General features: G+C 43.8%; 3 protein-coding genes across 5 annotated transcripts in view; all 3 read right to left on the bottom strand.

Moving 5' to 3' along the window:
* The window catches only part of rec8b (REC8 meiotic recombination protein b), a 139,819-nt gene that overhangs the window by 26,567 nt on the left and 98,209 nt on the right, over window positions 1-15,043 (bottom strand). Inside the window, exons 21-22 of one of the 3 annotated variants that reach the window (XR_011347732.1) lie at window positions 6,331-6,469; window positions 4,067-4,150 (exon numbers count right to left, since the gene is read on the bottom strand). The gene's annotated coding sequence lies outside the window, so the exon portion shown is untranslated. Of the gene's footprint in view, window positions 1-4,066; window positions 4,151-6,330; window positions 6,470-12,440; window positions 12,518-15,043 lie in introns of those variants that run through there. The other 2 variants (XR_011347731.1, XR_011347733.1) reach the window with 2 other exon arrangements.
* LOC138748066 (probable G-protein coupled receptor 139) lies at window positions 2,570-5,001 on the bottom strand. The gene is made up of 2 exons (XM_069907761.1): window positions 4,935-5,001; window positions 2,570-3,477 (listed from the first exon to the last, which is right to left on the bottom strand). The coding sequence occupies exons 1-2, from the start codon at window positions 4,999-5,001 to the stop codon at window positions 2,570-2,572; spliced, it is 975 nt and encodes a 324-aa protein (XP_069763862.1).
* LOC138748065 (probable G-protein coupled receptor 139) lies at window positions 10,958-13,367 on the bottom strand. Its single transcript, XM_069907760.1, has 2 exons — window positions 13,301-13,367; window positions 10,958-11,865 (listed from the first exon to the last, which is right to left on the bottom strand). Exons 1-2 carry the CDS (start codon window positions 13,365-13,367, stop codon window positions 10,958-10,960), a joined length of 975 nt encoding a protein of 324 aa, XP_069763861.1.

Genomic DNA, 15,043 nt, shown 5'->3' with positions numbered 1-15,043 from the left:
TTTTATTCAAGAGCAGAATGCCTGTTGATGTCAGAACCACAGCCACAGTTCTCCCAGTGCAATATTTTGTTTTGAGTTTCTGGCAACAAATTGATCACATATAAATTTAGCAGGTCAAACAGTCCATGGCTGCCTGATACAGAACACCATTAACACATCAGGTAGGGCGGATGTCCTAATGTCCCACGACTCCATCCGGCGAACCTTTCCTACATGGATAAGGTTCAAGATGCTGGAGAGGATATCTGGACTAACATCATCATGACATGAAGACCAACATTCCTCGACAAATACTACTATGAGGAACTGCTGTTTAAGACAGCCCACTTTTGTTTATCCTCGAAGGTTTTTTTTATTAGTTATAGTTTTTACTCCATGACATCTCCAGCAGAATGTGGCCCTTGACCCTACAATGTCAGAATTCCTCGTGTAAAGAAGATTAATGGTGATGTTCAGGATACCCTGGTAAGAATGACCATAATGTGGCCAAAAACCAGAATCAGCCTGAGGCTGAACATCACCACTCAAAGCCAGGCCCTCGGCATATTCAAGGGGACATCCAGTGGTTTGAAGCTTGGACCATCTGAAGTGAGCTGACAAAGCAATCCAAGCAGCTGATCAGTGGCAGATCACTCGCTCAAACCTCAGCAAAAAAACAAATCATCCTGATGAGAAAGAGGGGTTGCGTCAGTCAGCTGAAGAGCACATTGTCAACAACATGGAAACGTACATGATACAAAATGTTTGGAGAGATCATCGGTATTTGGTTTATCAGGAATAAGCAGCGAAAGACAAACGAGGTGACTGGAAAGAATTTATCTTATTTTTGCGGGGAAACTCACATGCCATATCAAAACGATCACGGATTCATTAACATGAAGGAGGGATGACAAACACTGGTGATCGCCAGAGAATGAGGCTGGGGAGAGGAGATCAGGAAAAAACAATATGCAGACGCATTGTAGCTCGTTGCACCAGCATTCATATTGGGGTGAGAAGCTGGGAAGGGATAAACGACATAGCGTGGCAGACAGATGGTTGCGAATGAGGGGAGCTGGGTAGAGGGAAATAAAACTGTGATGGGATTTTAGACAGAGAGAAAATAAATAGGCAAATAGATCAGAATCGTGCAATCAGACCAAAGTATAGGTGACCAAGGATATTCATAGCATTGGGTGTCCACCAGGAAACGTGATGTGCTGTTCCTCAATATTACATTTGGACCCACGCTGTTAATGGGTGAAGCCAGGACAGTTATACCAGTATGGGAATGGTCATTGAAATGGAAATTATGGCAGGCGCCGAATTGCCTCTTATTTCAATAAATGTCGTTGGATAAAAGCTTGGATATGTACTCTGTGGGTTTTAGAAGAATAATGGGATCTTATGGAAACATACCAGAGAGTCTAGTCAAGTGGATAACTGTTTGTCAGACTGGAGGTCGGTAACAAGCGGTGTGCCTCAGAGAGAGTGCAGAGAAGATTTACGAAAATGTTACCTTGGATTCAGAATCTAGATTACAAAGAAAGATTGAACAGCTTTGGTCTTTATTCCTTGGAGCACAGAAGGTTTTGATTGAGGTATTTAAGATTATGAGATAGTGTTGTTGTGGATAGGCTTTTTCCATTGAGAGTGGGAGAGATTGAAACAAGAGGTCATGAGTTAAGGGGGGAAAAGTTTAGAAGTATCATGAGAGGGAAATTCTTCTCTCAGAGAGTGGTGCTGTGTGGAATGAGCTTCCGGGAGCAGTAGTGGCGGCAGGGTCTATTTTGTCATTTAAGAAAAATTGGATAGGTATATGGATGGGAGGGGAATAGAGAGTTCTGGGCAGGTCGATGGGACTAGAGGAGAGGACTTGGTTCCGTGCGGACTAGAAATGACAAAATGGCCTGATTCCGTGCTGTAATTGTTATATGGTTATACAAGGTCCTGCCAGACAGGGAAGATATCATTCAGCAATTAGAGGAATTTTGAACATAGCAAACGTTTTACATCAAGGTGCCTGTAAATAGCCTCTCATAGAATGTATCGTATTGGTTACAATGGAGGCGAAATTGGCCGAAGCAGCATTGTTTGAGAAAAACAGACAATTGTTAAGTTAGTGAAGTTTAGATGTGCCATGAGGGATTTGAAGCTTGAGTGTGTTGGCCGTGACTGAAAATCAGATCCGGGTTGAGGGCCCAGCTGGCCGACTCGATTTCTTTTTACTCTGCAATATCGACATTGAAACATCAGGAGTGGAGCGTCACAGACGCCGACTGACGGGAGTCGGATGTCGCTATCATTCCCCACAGCTTCTCGCTGACCATGGGAGACTCGGGTAGAGGGTGGCACCTGAAAGGTCAGGGGTTAAGGGTTCCTTTAGCCGTCGGAGAAGGGAGATGATTGTCATTTTGGCAAAGACGGCTTGAACCTCACCACGATATGGAAAGCAATAGGGTGAGAGCGTTAGCTGTGAGCGTGGAAACGTCCGGAGCTGATGGTCCCACCCAGGAAAACACCTGAACTTTGGGGTGAATTTCAGGAAGCGGAGACCAGGATGGGGTCATGTGGTCACCGCTGGGTCGAGTCAAAGAGCCGCTTTCTTCATGAACTGAAGCATTGAGCTGACTGGATATTTCACCGCAATCTGAATCTGCCCCCTGAATTTGGACTGAGTCGCAGCATAAATAAATGTGTTCGTGCAGCAGCTGAAATTACTCAGTAAATATCCAGCTTCGTGAAAGATGATTTCCCAATGATTCCGATCTATTCCGCTCCATGCGATCTGATAGTAGGCGAATTCTACCACATACACCAGCCACAGGAAGATGAAGCTGGCGGAGAGCGTGAAAAGTAAAACCACAGACCTCCTTCTGCTCTCCATCTCCGGGTCGTTGCGGTTCTCCCCCTTGCTCTGATTCTTTAGCCCCTTCCGGACACGATTGGCCACTAAAATGTGCCGGATCGTCAAAACGTTGAGCAGCAGAATTACAGCGAAAGGAACCAATGGAGTTAAAACCTTATCCAGCCAGTCAAATGCCACCCACCCTGGGTCAGTGTAATAACTGTCTGTCAGTACACAGAGCCACGGTACATTGTCGATGATCCATCTTGGCTGATAGGCAAAGTAGAAGGGAATGTTTTTCAGACAGAGCAGGACGCCGGTGGTCGCTACAACAAAAGTTGCAATGGTCCCGGTGCAATATTTGGTCTTCAGTTTCTGACAGCAAATGGCCACAAAACGATCGAGAGTGAAAGTAACAGTGAACCAGACAGAACAGTTGCCAGCTGCATACGTCAGGGCATAAATGGCTCTGCACACGTTGGTGCTATTCTGGAAATTCATCGGAAAATAATGATAATATAATCGGTAGAAAATGACCACAATTATAATGACCAGTAGATCCGACACTGCCATGGCCAACAGGTAGCGAGTGGTGCAGGTGGAAAGGCCGCACTTTCCCCGGGACAGGATCACAATCGCCACCACATTCACTGGAGAAAGTGAGATCAAGCACATTTGGCATTATTGAACACAAGGAAAAGCACAACGCGGGGGGAACACAGGTGTCAAAGAGTCTACTTTATACAGTAAAGATGATACTTAAGCAACGCTTTGAGCTTGAGCCCTTCATCACTGAACCCATTCTCCTATTTTGAAAACCCGATGGATTTTCACGTAAAATCCAGTTTTGAAGTAGGTGAGGGGCGACAAATGTGACATGTGGGTCACGGATCCTAGTGTAGGCTTCAGGGAGAAGGGTTCAAGCACTTCTGTGGGGTGAACAGCAAAAGCCCATTTCACTGAGTAAAACCCTGACCAGACGTGTTTTATCAGATTTCTTTAAACAGCATCTTATGGGGCAAGGGAGGTTGCAGAGACAAGGCAAGGGCATCTTAGAATCTGACAGCAGAATGGATTAATTCACATTTCACCAGACCGCCTGCCTGCAAATCTGCAGCCACTCGTTCTCGGGATCTATCACAATAGTTCACAGACAGACAGCGGTTTCCAACTGTGGCAGAATCCAGATCAAGTCTTCACTCTGATACTCAAAAACATCCAACTTCACAATATCAAACCCTCCCCGCACACCTTTTCTGAATGCTGCCTGTCCCGAGCTCTGTTACAACTGGATGCAACGTGTCTCTTGACATAACGTGTCCCCTGTGTGTTACAAAAAGGAGATGTTTTGTCTGTTCAGAAGAGGAATGAAACACAGCGATATTTCACGATTAATAACCCAGGTTGTGGCTTTCGTTCCGAGGGGAATAGAATAGAAGAGCAGCGATGTGATGCTGAGGCTTTACAAGGCACTGGTGAGTCCTCACTTGGAATATGGTGAGAAGTTTTGGGCTCCCTATTTATGAAAGGATGTGCTGACATTCAAGAGGGTTCAAAGGAGGTTCACAAGGATGATTCCAGGAATGAAAGAGTGATCATCTGAGGAGCATTTGACCGTTTTGGCCTGTATCATTAGAATTTAGGAGAAGGGATGAAACATTTTGAATGGTGCAAGGTGCGGACAGAGGAGATGCAGAAAGTTGTTTCCCATGGAGGGGGAGTTGAATACAAGAGGGCACAACTTCAGAATTGAAGGGCGTCCGCTTAGAACAGAGATGCGGAGGAATTTCTTCAGTCAGAGGGCAGTAAATCTGTGGAATTTGTTGCCGTAGGCAGTTGTGGAGGTTAAGTCACTGGATTTGTATGTAAGGAAGACATTGATAGGTTCTTGAATAGACAGGTTAAAAGTTATGGGGAGAAGGCTGTGCAGTGGGGCTGAGCTCATGATTGAATGGCGGGGCAGACTCGTTGAGCTGAAGAACCTATATCTGCTCCTATGAAATTTGGTCCACTCCAAACTGTTGAAATAAGCTATGTGACATGAATATCAGTCGATCAGGTCCGGGAAGCGCACAGTTACAGAACTGAAATTGTCCCTCTCACTTACCAGGAACTCCAATGACGGAAATGATAACATACAATATCTTCTCGACCTCGTAATATGTTTCCAGCATTTTCTGCCCTTTATTCTGCGGGCAATTACTCTGAATCAAACTTTCTAGATGAACTGTTTTGGAGTATTTATACTATGTGGGATTTCCACAGGGACTGTGAGGTTTCAATAGAGTTAAAAATAGACCATTTCAATAATATAATGAATGGATTACATCAGCCACATTAAATTGCTCCGTGACGCTGAGCTTAATTAGTGAAATTGAAGGATTGTGAAACCCTAGACTGACAATTGCAATGACTTTGAGATGTGGACATTAGTTACGATATTTTTCACCTGAGGGCTGTGTGCTCAGCCCGCTCCGTTTCATGCGACTGACCCATATTTGAATCCCCAGATCCAGCTCCAACAGTGTCATCAAGTTTGCAGACAACACAGCAGTCGTTGGCCTCATCAGCAATAATTATAAATCGCGCCACTGTTACAGAGTTCTGTGTTGTGTATTGGCCTATGTGTTGTGTGGTTTTATGTTAAAAAGTGACAGTTTGGCTTAGAGGGCCAGAGCCAAGGTGAAGGTGGACTGCTTGAGAGAGTGGGAGACAGACTCTGAAGGAATTGAAAAAGAAAAAAATTTCTGGACTTGGACAATAAACCACCACTGGGTGGTGTTGTGGAGTGGAAAAAGGCCCAGACATGGTCATGGTCTGCAGGACAGTTTAGAATGTTGGGATTTCAAAAAGGATGAATCATTCCAAAGGCAGCCAGAGGATCCGGACCAAGCCCGTGGTTCCTCTCTCTGCAAGCAACACTTTGAATTTTGTGCTCTCTCTCTCTCTCTCTATCTCCCTCTCTGTTAGATCTTTTGGCTTCAGTTTAACAAACAAACTGAATTTTGTTTATGATCTTTGCTTCGGTTGAGTTCAAAGTTTTGTGAGTCTTGTGTGTGTTTTGTCTTTGTATTGTGACTAAGTTTTATCTGTGGGCTGGTTGGAAATATGACTTAGATTTTATTTAGGCTGGGGAATTTAGTAGTTTTACACTGTAATAGAAATTTGCATAGTAACCAGTGGGCAATGCTATAAAAAGTGGGGGGGGAAGGATTTTGAATTAATGGTTGAAAGTAATTGAAAGTAATTGTTCATCTTTACTCCTGTGTGATATACCTTCTTTGTGGTTGCTGGTTTGATCTTGTAACACTACAGAGAAGAGGTGGAAACTCTCGTGAAATGGTTCAAGTCTCAACGCAGACAAGACAAAGGAGATGAGTGTGTATTTCAGGAGAACCAAGATCAACCACCCTTCACTACATCAACAACTCTGTAGTAGACAGAGTGGCGATCACCAAGTTCCTTGGAGTTCACTTAACTAATGACCTAACTTGGACACTCACCATATCGGGAGGTGCAACAGCGACTGCACTTTCTGAGAATTCTGAAGCAGGCAAGGCTACCGGCCACCATTATGTCAACCTTCTACAGGAGCTCTATTGAGTGTGTCCTGGCCAGCTGCATCACAGTGTGGTATGGTTGCTGCAGAGAAATGGAATGGAGGTTAATCCACAGGACCTTAAAAGTGGCAGAAACGATCACTTGTGTGTTCCCCCATCCCCCACACTGACATGATCTACCGGGATGATATGAAGAGGGGGCACAAAATCACTGAGGATCCCTTCCACCCTGCACACATCATATTTTAGCTGCTCATATAAAGGAAAAACTACAGGAGTATCAAAGCCAGCACCACTAGGCTAAGGAACACCTTCTTCCCATGGGCAGTGAGAATGCTGAACGACTAAAGGAACTGCGCACACTAACCATCTGAGATTATCATAGGTAAAAATCAATATTTAGTTATTTATTTTTATTTATTTTTATAGATAGAATTCTTGTCCCACATATGCATTTTTTATCTATCCATGCGATCTGCCTCATTGTGTGCCTTGTGTATTTTGCACTGCGGACCGGAGAACGCTGTTCCATCAGGTTGTACTTGTACAATCAGATGACATTAAACTTGACTTTCTGCAATAAAGATCTCGTCAGGCTTGAGTGTGCAGAGAAGAATGATGACAATGTTGCCAAGAGGGAGATATGTGTTATTGCAAGGGGATATAAATGATGGGGCTTTATTGCTCGAAGCACAGGTAGATTAACGGTATGTGCAAAGCTTCAGATCGGGGCTCAGTACCTATTTCCTCTGTTTTTCAGCCTCATATTGTTGTCTCTGCAACTCAAAATTCCATTTCTCTCTTTCCTCTTCCACCCTCAATTTCTCCAACTCCAATTGCAATTCAACAGATCTATCCTCTGGAAAATTATCTATCTTTCTCAACACATTTTCCCTCAACTTTAATCCTCTGCTTGCAAAACCACATGACCCTCTTAGAACAGCAAGTTCCTTCCCAGATAGAAGGTGCTTCAACAAGATCTTTCATCTGTTGCCTTTTCGTAACCAACAATCCATTAGTGAAGTCTCTTGGGCACTTCCCAACGCTCTTGCAAATGCTGTGGAGCCCATATGTCTAGTATTAGCAGAGGTCCAGTATTTCAAATCAGATCTGTTTTAAAGTGTTTGTAGTGGCCTACTCTAACAAACTTTTCCCAAATTATCTCCCAAAAACATGTCGATATACTCTGTCACACCTCAGGCACAGGAGATGGTGAAGAGTAAAACCTCAGACCTCTCTCCAGCTCAGCATCTCTGGCTCTCCCTTCGCTCTACACCCCAACCCACAGCACCTTGACCGACCACTACACTGTGTCAGGGCATTCAGCAGCAGTGGGATGAGTGATACAGTATCGAACCAATCAAATCCACCCACCTCGGATCACTAAAATAACCTGGTTAAATTTTAACGAACCACGGTGTATTGCTGATAATTATGGTTGGTGTTAAATTGAGTGACTTGTTTTATTCAAGAGCAGAATGCCTGTTGATGTCAGAACCACAGCCACAGTTCTCCCAGTGCAATATTTTGTTTTGAGTTTCTGGCAACAAATTGATCACATATAAATTTAGCAGGTCAAACAGTCCATGGCTGCCTGATACAGAACACCATTAACACATCAGGTAGGGCGGATGTCCTAATGTCCCACAACTCAATCCAGTGAACCTTTCCTACATGGATAAGGTTTAAGATGCTGGAGAGCATATCTGGACTAACATCATCATGACATGAAGACCAACATTCCTCAACAAACATTTTTGTGAGGAACTGCTGTTTAAGACAGCCCGCTTTTTTTTTTTATCCTCGAAGGTATTTTTTTTATTAGTTATAGTTTTTACTCCATGACATCTCCAGCAGAATGTGATCCTTGACCCTACAATGTCAGAATTCTTCGTGTGAAGAAGATTAATGGTGATGTTCAGGATACCCTGGTAAGAATGACCATAATGTGGACAAAAACCAGAATCAGCCTGAGGCTGAACATCACCCTTCAAAGCCAGACCCTCGGCATATTTAAGGGGGCATCCAGTGGTTTGAAGATGGGACCATCTGAAGTGAGCTGACAAAGCAATCCAAGAGACAGACAGCAGATGATCAGTGGCAGATCACTCGCTCAAACCTCAGCAAAAAACAAATCATCCTGACGAGAAAGAGGGGTTCCGTCAGTCAGCTGAAGAGCACATGGTTAACAACGTGGAAACGTACATGATACAAAATGTTTGGAGAGATCATTGGTATTTGGTTTATCAGGAATAAGCAGCGAAAGACAAACGAGGTGATTGGAAAGAATATATCTTTTTTTTGCGGGGAAACTCACATGTCATATCAAAACGATCACGGATTCATTAACATGAAGGAGGGATGACAAACACTGGTGATCGCCAGAGAATGAGGCTGGGGAGAGGAGATCAGGAAAAAACAATATGCAGACACATTGTAGCTCGTTGCACCAGCATTCACATTGGGGTGAGAAGCTGGGAAGGGATAAACGACCATAGCGTGGTAGACAGATGGTCGCAAATGAGGAGAGCTGGGTAAAGGGAAACAAAACTGTGATGGGATTTTAGACAGAGAGAAAATAAATAGGCAAATAGATCAGAATCGTGCAATCAGACCAAAGTATAGGTGACCAAGGATATTCATAGCATTGGGTGTCCACCAGGAAACGTGATGTGCTGTTCCTCAATATTACATTTGGACCCACGCTCTTAATGGGTGAAGCCAGGACGGTTATACCAGTATGGGAATGGTCATCGAAATGGAAATTATGGCAGGCGCCGAATTGCCTCTTATTTCAATAACTGTCGTTGGATAAAGGCTTGGATATGTACTCTGTGGGTTTTAGAAGAATGATGGGATCTTATGGAAACATACCAGAGAGTCTAGTCAAGTGGATAACAGTTTGTCAGACTGGATTTCGGTAACAAGCGGTGTGCCTCAGGGATCTCTATTGGGTCCCTTCATGTTTGTCATTTACATGAATGATCTGGATGATGGGGTGGTAAATTGGATTGGTAAATATGTGGATGAAACTAAAATAGGTGGAATTTTAGATAATGAAGAAGGTTATAAAAGATTGCAGAGGGATTTGGGCTGCTTAGAACAGTGGGCTGAAAGATGGCAGATGGAGTTTAATGCTGATAAATATGAAGTGATTGATTTTGTAAGGAATAATCAACACAGGATATACATAGTAAATGGGAGGGCATTGAGAAATGCAGTGAAGCAGAAAGATCTAGGAATAATGGCTCATCGTTCCCTAAAGGTAGAATCTCTTGTAGATAGGGTGGTGAAGGCGGCTTTTAGTATGCTGGCCTATATAAATCAAAGCATAGAATACAGGAATTGTGAAGTGATGTTGAAACTGTTCAAGGGATTGCTGAAGCCAAATTTGGAATTCTGTGTGTAATTCTGGTCACCGAATTATAGGAAGGATATCAACAAGGTAGAGAAAGTGCAGAGAAGATTTATGAAAATGTTACCTTGGATTCAGAATCTAGATTACAAAGAAAGATTGAACAGATTTGGTCTTTATTCCTTGGAGCACAGAAGGTTGAGAGAGGATTTGATTGAGGTATTTAAGATTATGAGATAGAATTGTTGTGGATAGGCTTTTTCCATTGAGAGTGGGAGTGATTGAAACAAGACGTCATGAGTTAAGAGTTAAGGGGGGAAAAGTTTAGAAGTATCATGAGAGGGAAATTCTTCTCTCAGAGAGTGGTGCTGTGAGGAATGAGCTTCAGGGAGTAGTAGCGGCGGCAGGGTCTATTTTGTCATTTAAGGAAAATTGGATAGGTATATGGATGGGAGGGGAATAGAGAGTTCTGGGCAGGTCGATGGGACTAGAGGAGAGGACTTGGTTCGGTGTAGACTAGAAATGACAAAAAGGCCTGTTTCCGTGCTGTAATTGTTATATGGTTAAACAAGGACCTGCCAGACAGGGAAGATATCGTTCAGCAATTAGGGGAATTTTGAACAAAGCAAACATTTTAAATCAAGGTGCCTGTAAATAGCCTCTCATAGAATGTATCGTATTGGTTACAATGGAGGCGAAATTGGCCGAAGCAGCATTGTTTGAGAAAAACAGACAATTGTTAAGTTAGTGAAGTTTAGATGTGCCATGAGGGATTTGAAGCTTGAGTGTGTTGGCCGTGACTGAAAATCAGATCCGGGTTGAGGGCCCAGCTGGCCGACTCGATTTCTTTTTACTCTGCAATATCGACATTGAAACATCAGGAGTGGAGCGTCACAGACGCCGACTGACGGGAGTCGGATGTCGCTATCATTCCCCACAGCTTCTCGCTGACCATGGGAGACTCGGGTAGAGGGTGGCACCTGAAAGGTCAGGGGTTAAGGGTTCCTTTAGCCGTCGGCGAAGGAAGATGATTGTCATTTTGGCAAAGACGGCTCAAACCTCACCACGATATGGAAAGCAATAGGGTGAGAGCGTTATCTGTGAGCGTGGAAACGTCCGGAGCTGATGGTCCCACCCAGGAAAGTACCTGAACTTTGGGGTGAATTTCAGGAAGCGGAGACCAGGATGGGGTCATGTGGTCACCGCTGGGTCGAGTCAAAGAGCCGCTTTCTTCATGAACTGAAGCATTGAGCTGACTGGATATTTCACCGCAATCTGAATCTGCCCCCTGAATTTGGACTGAGTCGCAGCATAAATAAATGTGTTCGTGCAGCAGCTGAAATTACTCAGTAAATATCCAGCTTCGTGAAAGATGATTTCCCAATGATTCCGATCTATTCCGCTCCATGCGATCTGATAGTAGGCGAATTCTACCACATACACCAGCCACAGGAAGATGAAGCTGGCGGAGAGCGTGAAAAGTAAAACCACAGACCTCCTTCTGCTCTCCATCTCCGGGTCGTTGCGGTTCTCCCCCTTGCTCTGATTCTTTAGCCCCTTCCGGACACGATTGGCCACTAAAATGTGCCGGATCGTCAAAACGTTGAGCAGCAGAATTACAGCGAAAGGAACCAATGGAGTTAAAACCTTATCGAGCCAGTCAAATGCCACCCACCCTGGGTCAGTGTAATAACTGTCTGTCAGTACACAGAGCCACGGTACATTGTCGATGATCCATCTTGGCTGATAGGCAAAGTAGAAGGGAATGTTTTTCAGACAGAGCAGGACGCCAGTGGTCGCTACAACAAAAGTTGCAATGGTCCCGGTGCAATATTTGGTCTTCAGTTTCTGACAGCAAATGGCCACAAAACGATCGAGGGTGAAAGTAACAGTAAACCAGACAGAACAGTTGGCAGCTACATACGTCAGGGCATAAATGGCTCTGCACACATTGGTGCTATTCTGGAAATTCACCGGAAAATAATGATAATATAATCGGTAGAAAATGACCACAATTATAATGACCAGTAGATCCGACACTGCCATGGCCAACAGGTAGCGAGTGGTGCAGGTGGAAAGGCCGCACTTTCCCCGGGACAGGATCACAATCGCCACCACATTCACTGGAGAAAGTGAGATCAAGCACATTTGGCATTATTGAACACAAGGAAAAGCACAACGCGGGGGGAACACAGGTGTCAAAGAGTCTACTTTAACAATAAAGATGATACTTAAGCAACGCTTTGAGCTTGAGCCCTTCATCACTGAACCCATTCTCCTATTTTGAAAACCCGATGGATTTTCACGTAAAATCCAGTTTTGAAGTAGGTGAGGGGCGACAAATGTGACATGTGGGTCATGGATCCTAGTGTCGGCTTCAGGGAGAAGGGTTCAAGCACTTCTGTGGGGTGAACAGCAAAAGCCCATTTCACTGAGTAAAACCCTGACCAGACGTGTTTTATCAGATTTTTTTAAACAGCATCTTATGGGGCAAGGGAGGTTGCAGAGACAAGGCAAGGGCATCTTAGAATCTGACATTTCACCAGACCGCCTGCCTGCAAATCTGCAGCCACTGGTTCTCGGGATCTATCACAATAGTTCACAGACAGACAGCGGTTTCCAACTGTGGCAGAATCCAGATCAAGTCTTCACTCTGATACTCAAAAACATCCAACTTCACAATATCAAACCCTCCCCGCACACCTTTTCTGAATGCTGCCTGTCCCGAGCTCTGTTACAACTGGATGCAACGTGTCTCTTGACATAACGTGTCCCCTGTGTGTTACAAAAAGGAGATGTTTTGTCTGTTCAGAAGAGGAATGAAACACAGCGATATTTCACGATTAATAACCCAGGTTGTGGCTTTCGTTCCGAGGGGAATAGAATAGAAGAGCAGCGATGTGATGCTGAGGCTTTACAAGGCACTGGTGAGTCCTCACTTGGAATATGGTGAGAAGTTTTGGCTCCCTATTTATGAAAGGATGTGCTGACATTCAAGAGGGTTCAAAGGAGGTTCACAAGGATGATTCCAGGAATGAAAGAGTGATCATCTGAGGAGCATTTGACCGTTTTGGCCTGTATCATTAGAATTTAGGAGAAGGGATGAAACATTTTGAATGGTGCAAGGTGCGGACAGAGGAGATGCAGAAAGTTGTTTCCCATGGAGGGGGAGTTGAATACAAGAGGGCACAACTTCAGAATTGAAGGGCGTCCGCTTAGAACAGAGATGCGGAGGAATTTCTTCAGTCAGAGGGCAGTAAATCTGTGGAATTTGTTGCCGTAGGCAGTTGTGGAGGTTAAGTCACTGGATTTGTATGTAAGGAAGACATTGATAGGTTCTTGAATAGACAGGTTAAAAGTTATGGGGAGAAGGCTGTGCAGTGGGGCTGAGCTCATGATTGAATGGCGGGGCAGACTCGTTGAGCTGAAGAACCTATATCTGCTCCTATGAAATTTGGTCCACTCCAAACTGTTGAAATAAGCTATGTGACATGAATATCAGTCGATCAGGTCCGGGAAGCGCACAGTTACAGAACTGAAATTGTCCCACTCACTTACCAGGAACTCCAATGACGGAAATGATAACATACAATATCTTCTCGACCTCGTAATATGTTTCCAGCATTTTCTGCCCTTTATTCTGCGGGCAATTACTCTGAATCAAACTTTCTAGATGAACTGTTTTGGAGTATTTATACTATGTGGGATTTCCACAGGGACTGTGAGGTTTCAATAGAGTTAAAAATAGACCATTTCAATAATATAATGAATGGATTACATCAGCCACATTAAATTGCTCCGTGACACTGAGCTTAATTAGTGAAATTGAAGGATTGTGAAACCCTAGACTGACAATTGCAATGACTTTGAGATGGGGACATTAGTTACGATATTTTTCACCTCTGGGCTGTGTGCTCAGCCCACTCCTGTTCACGCGACTGACCCATATTTGAATCCCCAGATCCAGCTCCAACAGTGTCATCAAGTTTGCAGACAACACAGCAGTCGTTGGCCTCATCAGCAATAATTATAAATCGCGCCACTGTTACAGAGTTCTGTGTTGTGTATTGGCCTAGGTGTTGTGTATTGGCCTATGTGTTGTGTGGTTTTATGTTAAAAAGTGACAGTTTGGCTTAGAGGGCCAGAGCCAAGGTGAAGGTGGAGTGCTTGAGAGAGTGGGAGACAGACTCTGAAGGAATTGAAAAAGAAAAAAATTTCTGGACTTGGACAATAAACCACCACTGGGTGGTGTTGTGGATTGGAAAAATGCCCAGACATGGCCATGGTCTGCAGGACAGTTTAGAATGTTGGGATTTCAAAAAGGATGAATCATTCCAAAGGCAGCCAGAAGGATCCAGACCAAGCCCGTGGTTCCTCTCTCTGTGTCAGAAACACAAATTCTCACAAATGAGTCTCTTTAAGATCGGTGACACGACAAGCTTTATTCACAAGTCTGCAGAGTTGGACTCAACCGGCTTCTTGCCAAGTCAAGCCCCGATACATACAGTGCATTGTTTTTTATACAATTTGCTTGTCCTTCGGCATCTCCACTACACTGCTTCAATTGGTTAGTTTTTGCAGAATCATCCTGATTACTGATAGTCACGCACACCACGATCCTTCATGACCTCTGCTCACACCAAATTCTGTTTTTCACTCTTTATCAATCTTTGGCTCCTGCATGTCTCTCTGTAGTTAAATCTGTTGCAAGTCTGTTGTAACATTTTCCAGCTAAACTCTAGTGGTTAGCCCCCTTTTATGACTAATCATCACATTTTAACGTAAACCCTTTTTAACCCAAATTCTCTATCTATAACACTCTGCAAGCAACACTTCGAATTTGTGCTCTCTCTCTCTCTCTCTATCTCCCTCTCTGTTAGATCTTTTGGCTTCAGTTTACCAAACAAATTGAATTTTGTTTATGATCTTTGCTTCGGTTGAGTTCAAAGTTTTGTGAGTCTTGTGTGTGTTTTGTCTTTGTATTGTGTCTAAGTTTTATCTGTGGGCTGGTTGGAAATATAACTTAGACTTTATTTAGGCTGGGGAATTTAGTAGTTTTACACTGTAATAGAAATTTGCATAGTGACCAGTGGGCAATGCTATAAAAGGGGGGGGGGGGGATTTTGAATTAAAATTTGAAAGTGAAATTTTGATAATAAAGTAATTGTTCATCTTTACTCCTGTGTGATATACCTTCTTTGTGGTTGCTGGTTTGATCTTGTAACACTACAGAGAAGAGGTGGAAACTCTCGTGAAATGGTTCGAGTCTCAATGCAGACAAGACAAAGGAGATGAGTGTGT

The sequence above is a fragment of the Narcine bancroftii genome, chromosome 13 (assembly GCF_036971445.1).
Source record: "Narcine bancroftii isolate sNarBan1 chromosome 13, sNarBan1.hap1, whole genome shotgun sequence".
NCBI classification, from domain to species: domain Eukaryota; kingdom Metazoa; phylum Chordata; class Chondrichthyes; order Torpediniformes; family Narcinidae; genus Narcine; species Narcine bancroftii.
The sequence above is the reverse complement of the archived record's forward strand: the minus strand, read 5'-3'. Positions and strand labels throughout refer to the sequence as shown.